We start from the raw sequence: 15916 nt of genomic DNA, 5'->3' as shown, positions 1-15916 counted from the left end.
GGGAATTGAGGTAATGCATTGTCTCTTCCTTTTCACATCCCAAGATCTTAAAATTTGTTTCTTGGTTTCAGCTGAATAACAACAGTCGGGTAGTAGATGTCACAGGGATAAATTTATGTATCTTGCTGACTTGGAAGAGGAAGAAATGGAGGATGTGAAAGAACAGTGGGTAGAACTTAACCTTATATATACTGTGTTGACAAGCTGGCACATCAAATGTACGCTTCCCTGTAAGTGTGGACAATCTGTGACACTCTACCAGCAGCTATTATTGGCTGTGGTGGCATGACACCTGGTTGAGTGGTTCCTACAAATCTACATGATCTGTAATTACTTCTTTTGCTCTTAAGACTCCCTCAGTCTACCAACTTGGTCCAAACAACTCCCAGAAAGATTAATGTAGAATTTTTGAATCAGCAAGACATCTTTTGCTCATGTGCTCACGTTCATTCACTCACACATGCTGAGAACTCTGGAGTGCCTTCTATGTGTAAGGCTTCCTATTTTTGCAAGTTTTCTCCATCTGAAAGTGTTCTACTTCAAAAAGTGTCTTCCTTCTTAATGACTGCTTAATGTAATTGAGATTATCATTAGCACAGTGTTATAGGTAACTTGTGCCAAAAGTCCCCAGATATGGTTAAGATCTGATTATTTTTTCCCGCTCCTCCCTGAGTCCGTGCTAGATTCTTGAAGTTTACTTTATGTAGTTGGGTGTAGATGCCTAACTTAGTGCTTTTGGTGAAGTACTTGAGCAAGAGGTGGGGGGATAAGTTTTTGTTCCTTTTGTTTTCCATTCACATATCAGTTAGGAGGAATTTTGAATTAATTATCTAATCACGAATCTCTTGTAAACTGTACCTCCATCTCCTCCTCAATCTCAGTAAATTCTGCCTCAGTAATAAGTGCTCAGCTGCATTTTAGGAACTTCTAGACTGCATTGCAGGGCTATTGCTTACTTGTCTATCATCTGCCTTACTTCATGAAGTTTAATCACTGCTTTAGATTTCTTTCTAACACTTAACAGGGAAGAACTGCAACAACAGAGGAGTGTTGCTTCCATATCTATAGAACAGAGCAGCTTTCACTAAGAGTTAAATAAGGTGACATGTTTTGGTCCTTTAAGTTTAGCACTTCTCTCAGAGCTTAATTAGATCTAATTTAGCTTGGCATTGCCTGAATTTTTGGTACAGTATTAGCCTATTTCTCTGTGTCCTAGGGCAGTCTTGTGATTTTTGGCAGTTTTGTTCCAATTATCAAACTTGGTTTCTGAAGAAGCGGTTGCAGAGTACACACTATTAATGTTTCTCTTTTTACTTCACGTTTCACTGTCACTGTGGTTTTGCTGCAGAGCTGGTTTCTTCTTAAGAGCCCTTGCTAAAGATAGAAAAGTTCCCTGGGCTCTTTCATTCTTTCACGGCTTAAGTAATAAAGCCAGACAGTTTTAAAATGTTTTGTATCTATGGCTTTACTAATGTATCAGACACTTCAGAATTCTAAGTTCTGCTGATATCTTACTGCTTTTGGTTCTTTTTTTTTTCTCAAGAGCTTTCAGTTCTGGATGGTATATCTTGATGCTTGCAGTATGCTTGTTGGCTTTTGCTAACTGTTTTCATTGTTGAGAGTTACCTGAATTGTTGGTTGTTTTTTTTTTGGTCAGAATTTTATTGCTACTTACTATAAGCTTATATGGGAGTTGTACATTACATGTGACACTTAAAGTGAAGAGGCATTTAAAACTGCTTATTTCCTGTCTATCAGGTACAAATCTGCAGTTTTACCTACATTTTTTTTAATAATGCAATAGAAACATAAATGGGCCTGCTTATAAATTCTATGTTTGTGATTTCCCAAACACTTTTTTTTCTTGGTGATTCTTCTGTGTTGCAAGATGATGTGCTGCATGTCAGTGCTATACAACTATGGAACGCTGAGGACACCTTTTCAACTATATTGTGTTCAGTTAGCAAAGTTATTTTTGTAACTTGGTGGATAAATGAGTGTTTATTCTCCTTTTTTAAACTGCATTTATTTTAATATTTCTTTCCCTCTTGAACTTAGATAACATAATCCATGGATAAAGTGGGAAAGATGTGGAACAATTTCAAATACAGGTGCCAGAATCTCTTCAGTCATGAAGGTGGAAGCCAAAATGAAAATGTAGTCGTTAACTCCAGTAGTTGCTCATCTGCTAAAGACAGAGCTGTCCAGATAACCGGTTTGGCTCAACAGCGACCCAGCAGCCCTCTGAGAGAAAACATTGCTTTGCAGTTAGGTTTGAGTCCTTCAAAGAACTCCATCAGGCGGAACCAAAACTGTGTCACAGAAATTCCTCAGATTGTTGAAATAAGTATTGAGAAAGAGAATGACTCATGTGTCACCACGGGAGCTAGACTTGCTCGAAGGGACTCTTATTCTCGTCATGCTCCTTGGGGTGGGAAGAAGAAACATTCCTGCTCTACCAAAACCCAGAGCTCTTTGGATACCGAAAAAAGATTTGGTAGAACGCGAAGTGGTTTGCAGAGGAGAGAGAGGAGGTATGGAGTGAGTTCTGTACATGATATGGATGCAGTGTCAAACAGGACAGTAGGCAGCCGTTCTCTGCGACAGCGTCTACAGGATACTGTTGGACTGTGTTTTCCCGTGCGAACTTACAGCAAGCAGTCCAAACCTCTGTTTTCTAACAAAAGAAAGATCCATCTCTCTGAACTAATGCTTGAGAAATGCCCTTTTCCTGCAGGCTCAGATCTGGCTCAGAAGTGGCATCTGATTAAACAGCACACAGCTCCCGTCAGTCCGCACTCAACATTTTTTGATACATTTGATCCTTCCTTGGTTTCCGCAGAAGACGAAGAAGACAGGCTGAGAGAGAGACGTAGACTCAGTATTGAAGAAGGGGTTGATCCCCCTCCCAATGCCCAAATACATACTTTTGAAGCTACAGCACAGGTTAATCCGTTATATAAACTGGGACCAAAGCTAGCCCCTGGTATGACTGAGCTGACCGGGGACAAAAATGCAACTCCTCCAGGAAACTGTGACTCTGAAGAGGACACGACAACACTTTGTCTACAGTCGCGCAGGCAAAAGCAGCGCCAGATGTCTGGAGAGAGCCACGGCCATATCAGCAAGCAGGGGGCTTGGAAGGTGCACACTCAGATCGATTACATCCATTGCCTCGTGCCAGACTTGCTTCAGATCACAGGTAACCCGTGTTACTGGGGTGTAATGGACCGTTACGAAGCAGAAGCACTTCTGGAGGGTAAACCCGAAGGCACTTTTTTGCTCAGGGATTCTGCACAAGAGGACTACCTCTTCTCTGTGAGCTTCCGTCGTTACAACCGATCGCTGCATGCACGCATTGAGCAGTGGAATCACAACTTCAGTTTTGATGCCCACGATCCCTGTGTGTTTCACTCCTCCACTGTTACAGGGCTTCTGGAACACTACAAAGACCCGAGCTCTTGCATGTTCTTTGAACCGTTGCTAACTGTATCTCTGAACAGGACTTTCCCCTTTAGTCTGCAGTATATCTGCCGGGCAGTAATCTGCAGGTGCACTACGTACGATGGGATTGATGACCTTCCATTACCTTCAATGTTGCAAGACTTTTTAAAGGAGTATCACTATAAACAGAAAGTCAGGGTGCGATGGCTGGAGCGGGAACCTATAAAAACAAAGTGAAAGGAAATCAGAGTCTCCAGTAAGCTTACACAATATGCTTTTCCTTGTGTGTTACAGTTTAACTGCAGCGAACGCACCAACAACGTCTAGCTTTTTTGCAATATCCTATTGAAGCTGAGTGTTAGTATCCTGTCAGATGCTGCCTGCTGTTAATCAAACGAAGTTGTGATGCCTCTTGGAAACAATAAGCAGACAATTCTGCACGTTTTTCATTAAGGCCTAGTGAAAGTATTTTTGCTAATTCCTAAATATTGTTTTTATAGCTGTAGTAATTGGATGAAGAAACTATGAGGCATTTTCCATGGAGCATTCGTGTAATGCTAATGAAGAAAGACTATATTGGAGGAGCATTTTTGCTCATATTTAAAGTATTTTTTTAAAATATTGTCTTTAAATATTTCCACTATTCAAAGTACTAATTGAGCTCACAGTTAAGTTTCTGAACAGTAGCAAATAAGAGTATTCTCTTTTTATCAGGAGCAGTTCACAGGAAGCAGGGCTAACCTGCAGTCTGTTAAGAGTTAATGGGCTTTTTTGGATGCTAGCAGATGAATCATGCTTTTCTCAGTGTATAGGGTTTCCTAATGATTAAGACTTGAATATGCCTGCTCAGTACTGTAATTCTATTTTAAACACTTGGAGATTTAAGTGGCATTGTTAGCAAAAGTAATGCTGTCTTGGACAGTTGCATACCTTCCAGCGTGAGTTACTGATTCAGTGGCAGGACGCAGAATTGGGTTATAGCCATGAAATGAAAGTTCTTGTATTTTTCTAAAGCCTAACTACTTGTAATTTACAATGGAAGGTAATAGTGAAGAGAAAATGTTTGTTTGTTTTTTTTATTTAAAGTTGTCTGATATTTTTATGGAGAAAATTACAATTGGTTGAATTATAATCAGAATACAAAATCTGACGTGTCTGAAATGTCAGATTTCAAAGGTACTGTTACACTTTATTTGTAAATAACTTTCAATTTGCGCTTTTTAAAATGTTTTAAAGTAATATGCACTGATAATAGTTTCAACAGATTACTTGGAAACAAAATTCTAAGTTCTGTTTGCTTATTTAATTGGAGATGGAACTTCATCTGGTTCTGTCTCAGACATTTTTGCACTAAAATTTTGTTGGAATGCCCTGTCCCCTGTTCAATGTTTTGTACCAATTATGAATGCTCCCTAGTTTCTTTACCAGCTGCTACAGTATGTTACTACTTACTTCTCTCTGGCAGTGACCTGTGCGAGGTAGGGAACATTTTGGCTGCAAGTACAATAAACATTATTCTTGTATGCTACACTAACCCTTCTATTGATGTATTTTTCTGCTTGCTGTGCCTTGTTCTGGCTTTTTGTGCTAATAAAGTACAGTATGTTCAGTGTTATACTTGTATATCTGCTGTGTTTTTATATATTCACGTAACTTGTAGCAGTTAACTGAATTTTTATTAGGCTTTCTTAGTGTAGGTAATGCACAAATACTGTGCAGCTGAGTATTGGTCAGCACACCGTATTCTGGGGTTTTGTAATGTTGTGTATCAGAAACCTGACAGTGTACAGCATTGAATGTTTCTGTAGTCACTGCAAAATAATGAACTTGTCTGCAGGCATCCAGCATTTTGAAGATTTTGTAAAGTATCAATGTTAAGCAAAAAATACTCTTAAAACATTATTGATCCCCTGTAATAGTTGCTGAATGTGTTTTAGCCTGTTACGTAGCTAACTGCTTAGCTTAATATTTTGATACTCCCCAATGAGGAAGGAATGATTATTCCTGTAAATTGACAGTACAGCAGCGGCATTTGTTCACTTTTAGACTATTTTAATAAATAGATGTACACGCAAACTGGCCAAATGTCCTGTTTTTACCAAAGAATACTGTCAATTTATGATGGGGTGTTTTGTAGTGAAAAACTGCGAGTGGAGAGGTGCAATTTCTGGTCTATCAAACATTTAACCTGAGCTACGATAAACCAAAGTATTTGACAACTTCATCTGAACTTAAGCAATGTATACATTTGTGTTGGTGGAGCTTGAAACTTTTACGTCAAGGGTGTCATCATTTTGTTTCTTGAATACGTGATGTATCTGAAGAAGAATGATTTAAATAGTTTTGTAATGACTGGAACAGCACTACATAGAAGCTTATACTGAAAGGGGTTGATTTCAAGCACCCAGAAAGCACTTTAAAATGTGTTTATATGCTCGTGGAAAATCTGTGATCTGGTTATACATTCTTTGTAGTAGGTTATCTTCTTTCGTATGTGTTAAGACTTCAGCTGTTACGGTGAAACTTTGTATGTAAATACCAAGTTTATGTAAGTATGTGTACAAATGTGCTAATGGTCACTTCAGTTTTAAATTGTGTGTGTCCTTGGATATGCAGCTCCTGGTTTAAAACTACTCTAGGCGTAGAAAGAGGAAAAAATTCACCAGCATGAAAGTGCACCTAAGTGTCCCTTCATTGTATCGTTCTCACTGTTCCCTTGATCAGATCTGAATTCCAGATGAGTTTACTTTAAATCTTGCTTTTAGTAGTAGCAGCACACAGTTTAACCTGCAACCAAGTTTCGTCCCAACGTAAGGACCTGTCTTTTGTTTACAACAATTGCAGTATTGCTAGTCATAAACTGGCTGATGAGATCCTAGCTTTGACATTATCAGTGTGGTCAGGAGTACACATTCATTTAAGATTTTTGTATAGTAAATATTTAGAGGAAAAAAAATTAAACAACAACTGAAACCTTAACCTCACAAGATTTGTATTTGTGTAAATGGTCTTTATGGAGAGGATTTATTGCTCCCTTGAGAGAGACAGACACAAGAATGATTCTATATATTTCTCTACAACTGTTTTAAAGCTTTGCTTCACTGAAATATACAGAATAACTTGCTAGTGTGCCTATGTTAAAAATTATGTAAACGTAATTTAAAAGTATAATAGACTTGAGTGTTGGCTGCTCATGTTGCAGAATATTTTTCTAATTGATGATTTCAGTTCTGAAGTCACTGAAACGTTGGTATGTTGAGAATGCAAGTACTTGACTCCTTTGAGGACTCTAGTTTAACTTTGGCATTCTGATTTTGTGTAGAAAATGTTGTAAATGCCCTCATCAAAATATGTGTGCAAACAACTGTTTTTTTTTCTTACTGTAGGATTCAATGTAATAAGGTATGCTTGCATGATTCTAATCTAATCTGCTTACGTGACAGACAGGTATTTAATAATCATGTGAAGTATTCATTGGAGGTGACTCTTATCTCTGTAGAAAGGGCTATAGGTAGGATTTACTCAGTGAAATTATTTTGCCAAAACCTTGCAAAGAGATTTTGCCATTGTTTAAAAGAACAGGTGCTATGAGGGAACTCAGATCTTTGAATACTTAGCACAACTTGGTGGTTTTGTTACATATGATGCACATGTTTATGAGACATTAGGAAGTCAGCAGCAGTTCTACTTTACCAAAAGATGGAAATTGTGGTAATCAGAATTTCCATTTTACGTTAACCCGACATCGGAAAATGATTGAGTTAGTAATTGTTGCTATTGAAATGAGTGTGTGTGTGGGGGTTTGCTCTGTTACTGGGTCGTTGCAGAAGACCATTTCAGTTATTAAAAAAAAAAAAGTTGGGCATTAAATCTAAATCTTTTTTAGAAGTCTTTTCATATCCCCATGGAACTGGAGAAATGTAGTCTATTGACAATAGCTGAGGGTCTTTTGTTGTTGGTTTTGGATCAGTTTTGTTAAGGATGTAGGCAGTTGAGGTCCAAATAATTTTCTTGTCAGAATGAAACTTCTCTTAAGAAAATAAATTGCAAAGCCATCTTCTGACATTTATGTATTTAAATTTTTGTGTTTGATGACTTTGTGCTTATGAAGGGGTAGTCTTTAACTTAGAAGCATACAGTCTTTGAAAGATCTGTGTGTGTATCTAGTATTTCTTCTATGCTAGACTTCATACCGACAGTCATTTATATTGCAAAGTCTATATTTAAGATTCTGCATAATTTGGAAACAAACAAAGATTCTGCATTTCATTAGTATAAAACCTGTTTGCTTTAGTCTCCATATGCAAGCCAGGCTTCTACAAAATATTTTCAGAATGCTTTGGAGCCTATATTTGCTGTGAAATTGCATGCAAGACTGACACTGTAAAGTCAAGAGGTGCTGAGTACTGTACAGAGATGAATGCAGGCAGCGTGCATCTTCTTCTCAAAGATAACTTGAAATACAGTGTTTAATAGAAACATACTAGCTGATTTTTCTGTTAGTCTTTCTAAAATCACTGTCTGTCTCATTTTAAAAACAATTCACATTTAAAGTAATGAAAGTACTTCTAACTCTTATTTTCCTAAAGTATTTTTGTGAGATTACTTATGTGCCAAATCTTGGTCTACACAAATCTGCATTGCCCATAGATAATGTGTGTGTCAGTAAGATGCCTCCAAGCACATGTGCATTGGTGGTCTTTATTGAAGCTTCCCAAAGTACATTGATATGGTGAGCATTAATATATTGGAATTTAAAAAAATCTCTTTAACTTCCTGCCTGCATCGCAGACGCTCCAAATAGAGAAAGGCTGTGTTCTTTTTGTCTTCACCTGTAATTGCATGTTATGGCCAATGGCTTGGTCTGTGTTTGCTGCTGTTGCCACACTACCACTATAAGCAGTTTTCTACAGACTGTGGCCGAAGGAGATTTTTTTTGTTCATAATTGCTTTTCTAAAAAAAAAATAGGAAGGATAGAAACTGATTGGCTTTTAAAGTGCTAACTCTTCCAAAGCACGTTGTAACACAGCTGCTCTCCCTTTTCACAGTGACATGAGGAATCATTTAGCTTGACCGTTGGTTGCACCTGCCAAATGCGCTTGACTTAAGATGTCTGTATTTTATGCAGCTTTATTATTTTCCATTAAAAATACTACTGATGACAACTTTGAGGAGGAAATAGCTTGATGTCTTAACGTTAAGATGCTTAAAGCGAATGTTATACAATGAGGTAATGATCTGTTGAGGATTCTTTTTTAAGAATAGTTACCTCTTTTGCTATGTCTTAAGGCTTAAAAAGAAGTTGTCTCTTGATGTTACTTTTAGAGAATGGAAATAAACCTGTTCTTTCCCTTAATTTGCTTGCATGTTGCCATACTGATTCAAATCTGGTATTTCAATGAAGCATTGCCATTTTTCTTATTTTTATACAATATTCCATTTTCAGAAGTGGTATATGAATGGGACATCAGTGCAATGAAGTGTCTGTACATTCATTGTTACCCAGGTAACTATTGTATATATACACTCTTCGAGCTGAAGAAATGTTCACTTTGTAAATTCGCATTAAAACTCCAGCCGTTAATCAGATAGGTTTCTTGGGGCCAACACAATGCATTTATGAGCTGAAGCTCTTGGTGCTTGACCTTTTTTTTCCCCCCATCTTTGGTAGAAAGGAAAAAATACATACTTGTGTATGTATGATATAGGTTATGTGGCAGATTGACTCGTTAAGCACACAGCTACACGGACAAGCAGAGACATACCTGAACTTGCTTCTGTGGAATAAAGCAAGCTCTGATTTCCCAGCAGGAGTTACAGCATGGTGGCATGCTGGCAAAGAGGAAGCAGAATTAGGTTTTTCTCTTAAAACTTTGGAGAAGCCGTTCAGTTGCACGCTGTGTGCTTCTTGTCTGATACGGTATGTTATTACAGTCCTGAGAATTTTAATAGCTTTTGAAAGGTGCAAAAGTTCTTGATTGCTTTTTCTTGACTTGTCACTTCTTGCTGTCATACTGTAGCTTTGAAAAAGCAGGGGGAGAGAAATTTATTAAAAATTAGTATGTGTAGTCACTAACTGTATAAGCACTACTTTGTAATATCGTTATGCAGATGTCAAATTCTTACGTGATTATATTTAAACTGTTTTGGGAGAATGAATAATAACACTGTGGACACAAATGAATTCAGATTGCACTATAAACTTTCTTACCAGAAGCCTTCATTCTTACAAAACTATGCGATCCCTGCACAGGAAACTGTAGCTTTGGTGTTTCAGTTGTTGGTAGGTGTCCAGAAGAGCGGCACCCAGACAGTCGCTGGACCCAATCCCGACATTCCAGCTGAAGGGGCCCTGGCAGGCCTGCAGGGCACTCGAGGAGTTGGCTCTTGAGCGTGCCAGCAGCACTCGGCTGCTGTGTGCCGTGATGGCACTCGCCCGGTGCCGTCTCCATGTGCGATAGTGCTGCGCTGGGTCACACGGGCTTAGGTGGTTCCAGGTGGCCCTCTGCAGCTTCCATGTGTCTCCATGCCGCCCAACTTGTCTTTGTTAACCGGTTGCCAAACTGTCTTGCATCTTAATAGTGAGAAAATAATGTGATCTATAGCTATCCGATTGGTGTATTAAGTAATAGATGCCTCTGTCTTAATAAATGGGGTATAAACTACCGTATTGTTTTCCTTCTATATTTGTTTGGGAGCAAAAAGTGGGTGTAATGAGTTCATTTGCAGCATATTTTAAAATAGATACTTCTGCATATATTTAGTTACTGTACGTGTCAAAGGGATAAGTAGCTGGTAGATCACAATTATCAACTCGTGTTGATACTCAGTCTGCTTCTGTTGCATCTCAAATAATTGAGCAAAGAGATCGAGAACAATAATTATCCTCTTCAGAAGTTTTATCACATTCAGAGATCTCAGCAAGGGCTTAATTTCGTGGATTTTCACTCAGATTTCAAGATCTTCCCACCCCCCTTAGATATGGACTTATGTATATGTGCACTGGGGATATGCGTGTGCATAGAGCCTCACTGGCACAGACAGGACTAGTCCAAGCTATTTTCTGCCAACTGGAAGAGCTGCTTCTCTACCTGATGCTGAGAACAGTGCAAAATTCTCCTCATGCAGAGTAGTAACTGGGCAGAGCAAAGGCAGCACAATGTTCTGTAGAAGTATTCTCTGGGCATCCATTTCTCAATTTGTCGATTATACTTTTTCTACAGTATTGCTCCTGAAAATACTTTTTTTGTTCTAGGCCCCTTTACACATTAGAGAGTTTATCATCACTAGTGGAGTCCTAAAAAGTAAGTCCCTGAAGGCAAAACCGGTTTCAGCTGCTTTAAATTGAGATTGCCTTTGTGGTTTTAGCTTCATTGAAACTTGCAGAAGGTTAATCATCTTAAACTCTGCTAAAATGAGCCAGTAATTGATTAGTCAATGAAAGTTTAAAAAAAAAAAAATTACCTTGTATAGTGACGTTTAAAATATGAGGCTGTAATTGTGCTGAACTTGTTGCAGAGATCATTATCCTTAATAGAAATGATTAAATCATTGGGGTATTTAAATGAGGTACAAGTGTTGCATTGAAAATTAACAGAAACATTCCGTAAGGATTAGAAACACAGGTGGTCTGAAGCTTTGTGTCATCAATACTTTGTGTCATTCTCCTGAGAGGAGGGGATTTTAGGAGCCCATCTCAGCTGTCCATAGGCCTGTGTAGCATGTCAGTAGTCTGTTAGTTACATGCTGCAGAACATAGAGCATATGTGGTAGGTATAGAGCATATGTGGTAGGTATCAGGAAGGGGCTAGAATGAACGTGGCCATGTGCAGTAGTTGGGTGGGAAAGATTGTGTACCTGTATGGGATGTTTCTGGGGGTTCCATGTATGTGGTCACCCACATCTGCTCACAAGATTCCTGATACAACATCAATGCCACTGAACTCAGAGGACCTGGACAAATGAGTTTGTGAGGAGGGTTCATGGTGTTGCTTCACTTTTGAAGCAGCTGGTGGTGTGAGAAGCATTAAAACAGTTCTGCATCCACACCTCCCAAAAGTTAACGAGGTAGCTTAGGTGTGGGCAAAACAGTGTTAACGGGGCCTGTTTATGACTGTTCTTACTTTGCTGTCCCACCAAATGTCCTGTGAAATCTGGGAAGTCAAGGTTACAAACCTATGGTAGGATTTTTGTGGCCTTTTCTTAACTAAAGTGAATGGTAAGTACTGTTTATGTGGTCTCTGATCTTCAGAATACTTTCATTTATAGCTCTCATCTGTTACGAAGGAGGAAAATGTAGATTCATCTCAGTTCCAAGAGCTGGAAACTGACTTCAAGGTCAAAAAATGCTACTTAACTTGGGACTTGCTACACATGGGGTAAGTTGGACACCGTCCTGTTCACTGCCTCAGGCTTCCCGTTAGTGAAGGAAGAATGATGACAGTACTCGAGCCATTTGTGAAAGACCTGGAGTTTTAGCAATAAGCAGCATAATAGAACAAGTGTATTATTTGGGAATGTCTGACATGTCCTTCACTGAGGAGATGTGAGGTAGGTGTGCGTCCACTCTCAGTATCTGAGTGATTGTTTTTGCTCAAGTGGTAACTGACTACAGTGGATGTGGCATATGCAATACATGCAGGTATGTAGGGTTCTGAGTGCTATATGTCTTTTATTTCACAGCCTAACCTTTTGTCAAGCCAGAGTGTGAGTTTTCCCATGTAAAGTGCTTTTTTTTTTTCTTCTTGCAAGCTCTGTTGTGGGGGCACTGTATTTGACTACTTGCTTCTGTCATTTTATTTTTCTGTATCCAATCTGATAAAGCTGATAACCTGCAAGCAGTGTGTGTGGAGAATTTCCTGGCGTGAGCCAATGAATTGCTGAGATTGTTATCATTCTGTACTACTGAAGCACGCAGTTTTATTTATATACTATTTGTCTTCAGTTTCATTGTATGCCAAGAAGAGAAAAAACAGACTTTTCCTTCAAGTGATTTCTTGTATGTAGGTCATTCTGAAAGTAATGCCTCCTATTTTTTTCTGTGAAAGCTACAAAAAAGAGCACAATAGTACTATTTGATAAACTCCCAGCTACCCAACGCTATTTGTCAACACAGTCACCGTTATTAGCTGTGCATTTTTGCCAGCAGCAAACAAAAGCCTGCATGCCACGCTCATAAACTTCAGCATCACTGGAGATGCCCCCACTGTCACTGCTGCTGAAACGTGTCACCCAGCACTTCACTGTGCTCACACCCACTGTTTGATCTCCATCAATGTTCACCGTCAGTGTCAGTAGGTGAGATTTCTTCTGCATGGAGGAATTCAGTGACACACCTTTGCTTCAGACACACTTCCATGTCAGACGCCGTTCTGTCACACTGTCCCTCTGCTGCCATCTCTCACACAGCAACAACATGTAATGGGATACCAGTGAGAAGGTTCAACCGCTATTGCCGTACCACCACCATCTGCCTCTGACATTGTGGGCCAACATAATAAAATAGGAGGCATTACTTTCAGAGCAGCCTTTGCATGACCATTCATGTTATAAGCATGTTTGCACCTAATATTCAAGCCAAATACTTCTGCCTGACAGTACTTACATAGGCTCTCTCCTTCTGTGCTCCCTGGTCTACCGAACGTGTTGTGTGCTCTCGGTTGTAGGATGTCTCCATCCTTTGTTCTTCTCACTGCTCAGCTAAGTTGGAGTTATCCAACTTCTGAATAAATAAAAATGTGCTTTCTTGTCTTAGTGGGTGTGGCTTTGCATGAAGGCTTTAAGCTATTCCTGATGTCACAGCCACCTCTCATCATCAGATGAATCTTCCAGTATTTGTTATTCAGATAAAAGTACACAGGGAGCAGTCTGTGATGAGGGTTTTTAAGCAAAGATCTTATAAGAAACATCAACAGCTTCAGGTTTTTTAATTTCTCTTTCTTTTTTCCTTTATTTTTTCCCCTCGGAAAGTTTTGTCTTCATCCTGATTCTATACTTCAAGGTGTCAGTCCTTATGCTATGTCTCAACAAGATTATGTTACTCTAGAGGTGAAGATACTTGCAAGTAATTCCAGCACAGCTTTCAAAAGAATCATTTCCAAGACTGGTATCTGTATCACTTTAAGACCTCCTGAATTTCTCCTGTGTCTGGTATCTCACAGGAATTTAAGAGTGGCACCAGCTCCAGAGATACAGTTGTCTAGAAAAGTTAAGTAGTGCCCTGAAACGCCACACTTGGCTGCTGCTCTTGGTAGATGCTTTGGAAGTCACTTTCCAGGAGGTCATCCCTTACTGCATGATGTATTTAGACATTGGTGCCCTCCAGAGGTCCCGGTTTCCAACCGCATAGCTGCTTTTGCAGGTCCCATTCCTAATACTTGTATTGTGTCAGGTCCAGTGTCACCTAATGAAGCAGACCAGGGTTGTCTCAGGCTTTGAGTATGGCTGGAATGTCCGCTGCTTCCTGGGGAGACAAGTGGGCCATCACAAGTGTTGATGTAGAGTTGACAGAGAATGGCCAGCCCTGCTTTTCACTCCCTGAAGCAATGAAGCTTTTGCTATCTTGTTGTAGCCAGAAGTTTCCAGTTCACAGGAAAAAATCTGGCTAGTTTCCTCTGCAAGTGAGACTGCAGACCAAATTCTTCTGTCCTAATGGGGCCTAATTCTGCATCCTCCTTGTCACATACAAGAGAAATTCTACTCTGTTGCCTTTAAGGATGATTGAGCACTGCTCTCTGTAGCATCGAGGTGATGTCTTTTCAGCCACACCATTAGCAATATGCACTCTGAGCTCCTTCAGCTTTGCTTAGGAGACTTTCTGCAGTGCTGCTGTTCCCTTCAGGTCATTTCAAAGGGGCCTCTCTTGGTCTTCTCAAGAAAAGGTCTAGTTCTGATCGTACGTATTGTTAACTTAAATCAGTAATAGCTTTAATTTGTTTTGCTGCAACAAGTTCTGTCTAATAAAGCAGTTTGCCAGTCAGTACCACTGATCCAGTAGACAGTGAGTGATGCTCCTGCTCACAGTTCTTCAATCAGCATCTCCACTCACAGCTCCATCCATCGCCCTCAGTCCATGAGCCATGTGGGTTCTCAGCGTTAAATCACAGCTTTGATTTTCTGTGGTGAGATACAGTAATTAATAGTTGTAATGAATGACAACAGCGTGCAAAACCAACTAATCAGATCTTCTTCTTGAAGTTTAGTCACTGTCATGCCTGGGGACACGCGCCTCCCATTTTGCTCAGGCACGCTGTCTATTGTTTGGGTTTCTTAGTGTGATAGAAGTTTGTCATCTATTTGCAAATAGATGTTTCCTACTCAAACACTGTTTCTCCGCTTCATCTGACAACAATTGAAAGCCTTCAGGGTTTAGAAATGTTTCATTCTCTTTGCCTTTCTGGGTGTTGCTTTAGCATCTGTTTCTTTAGGGGATTTTTGAACTGATTTAGATGTCTGTGAAGATCACATCTTTGATCCTGTGGGAAGCCTACAGATGGCTGGCAAATCAATGGCAAGGGTGAGCAATGTGTGCCCCAACAGCTCACCAACCCTGCACTGTGTTTTGACAAAAGTACTTTCTGCACTTATCCTATCAGAACTCAGGTGAGTTTTGTTTGTGCTAATTACTGTTTTGATTTTTTTGTTTGCAAACTGCAGATGTTTGAGTCCTCCCGTTGTATCTCAGCTATTGAGGAACATTTGGTTTCCTATCTGAGCGCCATGACGCTTTTTGGGAAAACCTTTTCACAATGGTAGCCCAGGGCCCAGTGGTTCTGTTTAAGGAAAAAAAAAAAAAAGCTCTTATGGCACCATCTATAACAAAAATAAGAGGATGGAAATACTAGAAGTGGTTAAAATGCCATCCACCAAAGCTTGGGCTATTTGGATGGGATCAGGTGAGGAAACTGGTTGCACCTTGACCAAAGAAGGTCCTCGTGGATGTTTCCAGGTGCAATGTGTGATTTCAGCGCAGGGATACCCTGCTTCCCACTCTAAGAACTGCAGAATACTTAACCTCTTCATTTGCTGGGCTACAAAGAGTAGTGGAGTTGTCTGCCACGTGAATAGTCTGTGGAGATGGACATTGCTCCTGGCAAAATGATACTTCTGTGGCTGTTACATTAGAACTTTGCTCTAGGAGCGCTTTATTCCTTGTTGTGGTGGCTAAGTGAGCTGCGTGCTGAAGAAGTGCTGCTTTTCCCGCTCAAAATTTAGAAAGAATTCAATGCCCCAGAGTGAGAAATCCCAATAGAAGTTGGTGACTGCTGGGTGGATGGAGAGCATATTGCTCCACCAGAATCTGTTACCAAGTGTCTCGCTCCAATTTATAGGAGGGAGATGAGGTTCTTTTAATACCTGTATACCCGGCGTGAGATTAAGAAACAACGGTTCATATGTTGGTCCAACCAGTTTATTACCAAACCTAATCAGGGAGACGAGGAAGGGAAGGAGGGCGATAGAAAAGATGGGAAA

The 15916-nt window shown here is 39.8% G+C and overlaps 1 protein-coding gene across 5 annotated transcripts in view; it reads left to right on the top strand.

The window, feature by feature from the left end:
* Positions 1 to 9092, top strand: part of SOCS5 (suppressor of cytokine signaling 5) — a 31105-nt gene extending 22013 nt beyond the window's left edge. For 3 of the 5 annotated variants that reach the window (XM_048936111.1, XM_048936109.1, XM_048936110.1), the window contains exon 3: positions 2059 to 9092. In XM_048936111.1, the coding sequence (XP_048792068.1) occupies positions 2071 to 3681 (1611 nt within the window). In that variant the 5' untranslated portion in view covers positions 2059 to 2070 and the 3' untranslated portion in view covers positions 3682 to 9092. Of the gene's footprint in view, positions 1 to 71; positions 166 to 2058 lie in introns of all 5 variants that reach the window. The other 2 variants (XM_048936113.1, XM_048936112.1) reach the window with 1 other exon arrangement.
* Positions 9093 to 15916: the final 6824 nt, after the last annotated feature.

This window comes from Lagopus muta, chromosome 2 (assembly GCF_023343835.1).
Source record: "Lagopus muta isolate bLagMut1 chromosome 2, bLagMut1 primary, whole genome shotgun sequence".
Lineage (NCBI taxonomy): Eukaryota > Metazoa > Chordata > Aves > Galliformes > Phasianidae > Lagopus > Lagopus muta.
The sequence above is the reverse complement of the archived record's forward strand: the minus strand, read 5'-3'. Positions and strand labels throughout refer to the sequence as shown.